General features: G+C 40.2%; 1 protein-coding gene across 1 annotated transcript in view; it reads left to right on the forward strand.

The window, feature by feature from the left end:
• The window catches only part of LOC107659906 (metallophosphoesterase 1), a 33,192-nt gene that overhangs the window by 9,022 nt on the left and 16,891 nt on the right, over nucleotides 1–7,279 (forward strand). Inside the window, exons 3-4 of the mRNA XM_016449007.1 lie at nucleotides 4,956–5,059; nucleotides 5,410–5,490. Coding sequence (XP_016304493.1) covers nucleotides 4,956–5,059; nucleotides 5,410–5,490 — 185 coding nt within the window. The remainder of the gene's footprint in view (nucleotides 1–4,955; nucleotides 5,060–5,409; nucleotides 5,491–7,279) is intronic.

Below are 7,279 nucleotides of genomic sequence, written 5' to 3' on the forward strand. Positions count from 1 at the left end.
GAATTTGCACGTTCACTCGGCTCATCGCCTGCGAAAATCGCTTGGGTATGAACACAAAAGACGCGTCGAAAAACGACTGTGATAAGCGCGCGCGATAATCGTCCCGGTGTGTACGAGGCTTAAGAGGTGTCTGGCTGTTGTCCTAGCATTCATATAGTAAAATTAATAGGCCATATCTTTGCAGTAAAAAAACATGGAGGCATGGGGTGGGCTTTTTTTGGCTTAGGCTGTCAGCAGCCTTGAATCACCATGGTAACTACCTAGCCAAGTCCTAGTAACCATTTTTAACTGTTTCTAGCAACTGATTAGCAACATGAACAACCCATTTTCTAGCACCAGAACATTGTTGAGACATAGGGGTGGGCTCTTGTAATTAGGGTGGGTATTCAATCTGTAAGTATTACCATGGAAACTGTGTGGCCACACCATAGCAACCATTTAGAGGACCCCCTAGCAACCGAAAGGTAACATGAACAAGCTAAATCTCAGCAAAACAACATTTGACTGATTTAGGGGTTGGCCTTCTATGGGGGTAGAATTGTTGCATTATTCCAAATAAATAGATGAAATAAATGTAAAGAGATTTACAAAAAATTAAACATACTGACAAATAAATAGAATGAGATCCACAAATAAATCTCAGAGTTTCACAAACATTAATTAAATTCACAAATAAATAAAATGAGATTTGCAAATAAAGAACATATTCACAAATACATTTTTATGTCCCAAACACAACTTTGCCTGCCATTCATTTGTGAATTGCGTCCTGTACATTTGTAGATTGTTGCACGCATTTGTGGATCTCAAGCCGATCAGATAACAGCCACACTTCGCTGACCAGTCATAGCACGTTCTCGCTATAACCAATCACGTTTTGCTTTACAATCAGGGTGGTCATATAAACCCCCACCCCCAATTGTAACACGATTATTTAAACATCTCAACCGACTTGAATCGTCACACATTTTTATCAAATTTCAACCACATTGTTACATCTTTACTTCCATTCATTCTTTAACATTAATTTAACCCTCTGGGGTCTGAGGTTGTTTTTGGGTCCTGGAGAAGTTTTGACACGCCCTGACATTTCTGTTATTTTTCAGTTTCAGGCATAAACGTATTAATGATTAAAGTCTGATTACACTGTATTTAGCACAAACTGTGCTACAATAATATGTGAGCAGCATGTATGTTTGAGTTTGTATTTTTGAGAAAACAATGTTTATGTCTGTTTAGTGAAAAAAGGCCTTAAAATAAGGCCCTAAAACACATACAAAATATTTGTTTATAAGGCTTTTGAGAACTGGATGTGGTAGACTAGAGTTTATTGCTAAAATCACTCATTCCCAGAATGCCCACTCATTCACAGAAAACAATATATTGATTTAACTTTTGTAAGACACATTTTGTGTTAGTAAGGCTATATGTGAGGGAGTGACAATGGCAATGAATATTGATGTGATTCGCACCTTAGAAACAAAACCCCTCCCCTAATTGGCCCATCAGTGTGGAATGTGACTGTGAGGCAGGTAAGAAAGAATGTGAGGAAATTAAGAGAATGGGATTTTTGATTGTTTGTATTTTATTTACAACACAATATAATATACATAATGGAGATCAAAGTCACATTATTGAGTACACTGATCTAAACACAGAAACTTGAACAGTCACACCATTGTGCAATTTCTGGAAACAGTTCCTGTTAAACTGGTAAAACAAGTAAACCATACCTGGTATTTCCAATGTGTTTGCTGCTTCTTTCCATGCACTGAAAAATAAAGCCCCATCTTCAGTAGTCATGGAACTTATTTGACCATATTCATGTTTGTACAGCAGCAGGACTCATCTGTGGTGCAGGTATCTGGTCACTAAAAAAAAAAAAAAAACATATGTGAGCATGTTGATATCAGGAGCATTATATATACATATATATATTTATATTAAAACATAATTTTGTAGTCATAGACACACGTTTTTGTATGTACTATCATTATAGCTTGGGAAAAACCCAACTAGTAGAATGTGTTCAAGTTTATATCACAATAACACGTTAACTAATGCAAATAAGAAAAATGACTGAAGAAAAGTGTCTTCTATCAAAAATGAAATGTAACCTAGATGAATCTTGCTGCTTTGTTTATTGAGGTGATGGGGCGTTTACATGTTCGCGTGGCTCACTTGGATGATTACTGTATGAATATCCTGCGTCGCACGTGGATGTAACTAAATTACAGTTAATGAGCTCAGACAGAAAAGACTACCTCTTGTTGGTTTCATATGGATTACTTTATAAGAGAATATTTGTTTTCAATATGACTTTCTTCATTTAAAAGTAGAGACTTCGCGCTTTCTATAGACTCATTTCTCATGTATGTGTGTTAAGTGTAACTAAATTACAGTTAATGAGCTCAGACGGAAAAGACTGTACCTCTTGTTGGTTTCATATGGATTACTTTATAAGAGAATATTTGTTGTCAATATGACTTTCTTCATTTAAAAGTAGAGACTTCGCGCTTTCTATAGACTCATTTCTCATGTATGTGTGTTAAGTATTCGCTGAGATTTGGTTCATTTTTGTGATGCGTTTCAGAGACAAGTTCACGGAGACCGAGATGGCAAAAAGTGCACCGTTTGTTTTCTTTATTTTACAAAACCACGTTTTGTTGTTATTGGAGGTGTACAAAAATAAAAGCAGACCCTCTGCAGTTTCGAATGATATATTACTCTTATCTGAAAGACGAGAGAGGACCAGGCCTGGACTATTTATGTTTTTGTTTGTATTTTGTTTATGTTTGTGTGTGGCAGTTGTCCATGAGGGGCTGCCGCTTTTACTTCAGTTTTGTGTTTATTTGATTTTTAAAGTTTTATGTTTAAATGTTTGCCGGTTCCCGCCTCCTCCTTCCCGTAGCTACGAACTGAGTTACATTGGTGCCGAAACCCGGGAGGAAGGAGGGACACGCTGTCAGACAGCCCTCGCTGCAGAGGGGGATCGCAGTGCTGAGAAGGTCGGGCAGCATGAAGGAGCGGAGACCACCAGTGGCTGCCCGAGGTGGTGGTGCTGGAGTGATGGAAGATGAGATGGGACGGAGAGCTCGCTGCCATGCTCCGGGGTCGAGGAGGGGTGGCTGCCATCCGAGAGGGAGCGGAGGAGATGGCGCCATTTGCCGGGAGGCCGGAGCCTGCTGCCTTCCACCATGTTTGGGGAGGAGCATGCCGGCTGCCCTCAATTGGAGGAGCCATCGCCGCCCAGCAAGGAGGTGGAGGAGCATCGAGCCGTCCATGAAAGGATGTCCAGTGCCATCGCATTGCACTGCGAGTGAGAGCCACTCAGCTGGTTGAGGACCGAGCAGCAGTGTATCTGGGAAGAATTTTTTTTCCCTTTTCCTCTCTCCCCTCTCTCGTCTCCGTCTCTCTTCATCCTTCTGTCTCCTTTTCTCTCACCTCGTCTGTCCTCATCCCTAGCTTCTGTGGCAGCAGTGATTGCCCCCCCCGGAGGGGGTGAGTAGAGTGCAGTCTCGTGGTTACCCACCCCGACCTGCGAAGGGCGATGGGGGTATGTGACAAGTGGGGCAGGGGTGGTGGAGTAAATGATAATGAGCGACATCTGTGCCACACCAGTCTCGAGTCCCACAGAGGAGCTCTGGAAATATAAATGGAGGAGTGACAACAGTGGGTGCTTCTCAATTCTTATTTGTGCATCCTCGTTTCCTTTCCTCACGTCTTAGCTCCACCCCTTCAGGATGCGAGGGAAGGACGCAAGGAAAAGACGTGAGGACTGAGGAATTTAATCAAGTGAAATGATATATCCTCGCTCCCTTTTAGCATCACTTCAAAGCGTCATCAGCTGCGCTAAAGGGATCTGCCCTTATGTTGTTAAAGTTTGTTATTTAAGACATTCATAATAAATATTAATAAAGCAAGATGCCCTGTTTGAAATATATGACATGTATGGTTTATTTAAACCGCAAAGGTAAAATATTAGAATTATTACAACAGATGTGAAGGGGGAGGACAATTTATACGTGCGTCAGGTTTTTCGATGAAAAACACTTCCGCAAAGAATACACTTGTGTATCCTCGCTCATAGCTCCTCTGGAATCCCCCTCACTCATCGATCCTTGCCTCCTCGCAGTGCAATTAGAGAATTGAGATGTCCTTCAAGATGGCTGAGCTCGATCGGTTTCTGAGTCATAGGATGAGGAAGGAGGAAACGAGGAGGGATATTGAGAAGCACCCAGTAAATGATGAGAGAGGACCAGGCCTGGACTATTTATGTTGTATTTTGTTTATGTTTGTGTGCGGCAGTCGTCCATGAGGGACCATTACTTTCATTTTGTGTTTGTTTATTTGATTATGAAAGTTTTATGTTTAAATGTTCGCCGGTTCCCTCCTTCCCGTAGCTATGAACTGCGTTACATTATTCAACTTTTACAAATATTTTTTAAAAATATTTTTTACTCTTTTTCATTAGATGAATCAATGGGCAAATATTTCTAAATGAAGGAATAATTTACAAATCCATGGGAAGGTAAAGTTGATAAATTCAGTGTGTACAGTTTTTAAACCGAATAAAGATACCTAGTACAAAAATCCTACTACTTGGCCTTAGGTAAAGTCCATTTATTTTGAATGGTTTCAAATGGTTTCTCATTTTGACCTGTGAGATATCCTAAAATATCCAGGCAACTTTATCTTATGTATTAACTTAATATTCTTTAAAAAAAAATAATGTACAGTATATAGCAGTAATCAGGTGCCTTTTTAGAGATGTGAGATACTACATTTCAGAGGTCAAGCACACAAATACTTAGGAAAAAAAGCATCAACAATACTGTCAAAAGAGAATTGGGTTCATATTTTACACAGAGAAATGTCATATCAGAATAGTTTGAAATTAAAATTTTGATCACTGACATCAGCCACTGTGTTAAATGTGCTCTGACTCTAATCAGGACTGGGAAGATGACGTCAGACGTTTTAAACGGATCTTCCGTCATCCTAGTCACACAGAGCTTGTGGTTCTTATCGGAAATCACGACATCGGCTTCCATAACGAGTGAGTTTGAGGGTTGCAATTAACCTGCAGGTCAAATGTGTGGTTCATGTGTGGTTTTTATGCACACACTTTGTCCATGAGTGCATCTGATTCAATGTTTATGATGTTTTCACTGTATCATATTACAGATAAAATTACATTATATTTCAAATATCTGCAGTATTGAATAATATTTAAAAATAATCACTTTTTTGGCTCAATTGTGAATTCTTACTTGGAAGTGATGTTAGCTTTAAAAAAAAACTTTTTTATTCAAGGGATTTTTAACGTGTGTGGCTGTGTGTGTGTGTACAGGTGCCTGATTTGACTAAGGTGTGCTTCCTGTATTGTCTTTCTCTTCCCTTTGGCAGAATGACTAAGCAGAAGTTGGAGCGGTTTGAGCGAGTGTTTAACGTGACGTCAGCACGGATCCTAACCATTAAAGGAGTCAAGTAAGAATTATTATTAATAATAATAAGAAGAAGAATAAACTATTTGTATAGCACATTTCATACACAAAATGCAGCTCAAAGTGCTTCACAAGATAATACAGGCTTAAAAAGAAACATTGGCAATTCAATTTCAATGTCAATATAAATAATACCCCCAAAAAACTTAAAGAAGCTCACAAAATAAAATATAAGAACAAACACTGACAATATGATTCAGCCCCACAATATTAATATTAATTTATACTCAAAAGTAATTTTTTTAAAAATGTCTCGAAAATATGTTGTAAAAATATGAATGCTAGAAGCCTCTTTCACTTCAATTGGTAAGTAATTCCAAACTTTTGGAGCATAGTTACTAAAAGAAGCACCACCGGATTGTTTAAGATTTACTGTATAGTGTACCAAAAGCAGGGGTGTCAAACTCAATTCCTGGAGGGCCGGAGCCCTGCAGAGTTTAAATTCAACTCTAATTAAACACACCTGATCCAACTAATCAAGTCGTTCAGGCTTATTTGAAAACTACATGGTATGTGTGTTGGAGCAGGGTTGGAACAAAACTCTGCAGGGCCCTGGCCCTCCAGGAATTGAGTTTGACACCCCTGCACTAGAGGATCTTAAACTATGATTTGGAGCATTTCTTGACAAACAGTGAGTGCCATATGAAGGTCCCAGAGTATGCAGTGCTTTATAAACTAATAAAATAACCTTCAAATCAATCCTTTGGTGAACTGGCAACCATAATGCATTTTGCATTAATTGTAGCTTAACTATACAACTCTTAGACAAGCCAGTAAAAATAGCATTATAATAATCAAGACGAGAAAAGGTGAATGCATGAATTAGTTTCTTAGCATCAGATAATGCTTAGTTTCATAGCATCTTAGATAAAAAGAACAAATCAGCACAGTATTTCTCAGATGATAAAACAAGTTTTTGTACCTTGATTAACATGTGACGTGTGGCCAAGTATGGTGACCCATACTTGGAATTTGTGCTCTGCATTTAACCCATCCAAGTGCACACACACAGTAGTGAACACGCACACCGTATACACACACCCAGAGCAGTCGGCAGCCATATTGCTGCGGCGCCCGGGGAGCAGTTGGGGGTTCGGTGCCTTGCTCAAGTGTCTCACCTCAGTTGTGGTATTGAGGGTGGAAGATAGCACTGGTTATTCACTCTCCCCACCTACAATTCCTGACGGACCTGAGATTCAAACCCGCAACCTGCGGGCTACAAGTCCGACTTCTCTAACCGTGTGTTCACACCGCCGCCGTCGAGAGCGTCAAAGTGGCCGGAAGTCATTCATTTTCAATGTGAGCCGGCGTCGAGCAGCGGCGCGGTGCGACTTGGACGTTGAGGGCGTCGAGGAGAGTTGAAATCAGGTCAACTTTATGGTAATGAGCTATGACGCGGTTCGGCGGCATCTGGCGACAACCAATCGGAACGTAGAAGTCCACCGCTTGAGAGGATTCCAGAGAACGCAGTCCTGTAAACTTTGGTTCCGACCACATTAGTTCCCAAGCAAAATGGAGGAGAGGTTGATTATTGCTGTGGCGGGTTTCCCAATAATCTATGACGTGTCCGACGCTCTCGACGGCGGCGGTGTGAACGCACAGTAACCATTAGGCCACGACTGCTCTATGTTAGACTTACACTCACAGGCCACTTTACTCTGTTCAATTGCTCCTTAACGCAAATCAGCCAATCACACGACAGCCCAATCCGTGTATCATTCGATCATTCGTTTTTTTATTTAATATTGAAAGTAGAAAAATGAGAAAACGGC

Source organism: Sinocyclocheilus anshuiensis, unplaced genomic scaffold (genome assembly GCF_001515605.1).
Source record: "Sinocyclocheilus anshuiensis isolate Anshui unplaced genomic scaffold, SAMN03320099.WGS_v1.1 scaffold1595, whole genome shotgun sequence".
In the NCBI taxonomy this organism is placed as follows: domain Eukaryota; kingdom Metazoa; phylum Chordata; class Actinopteri; order Cypriniformes; family Cyprinidae; genus Sinocyclocheilus; species Sinocyclocheilus anshuiensis.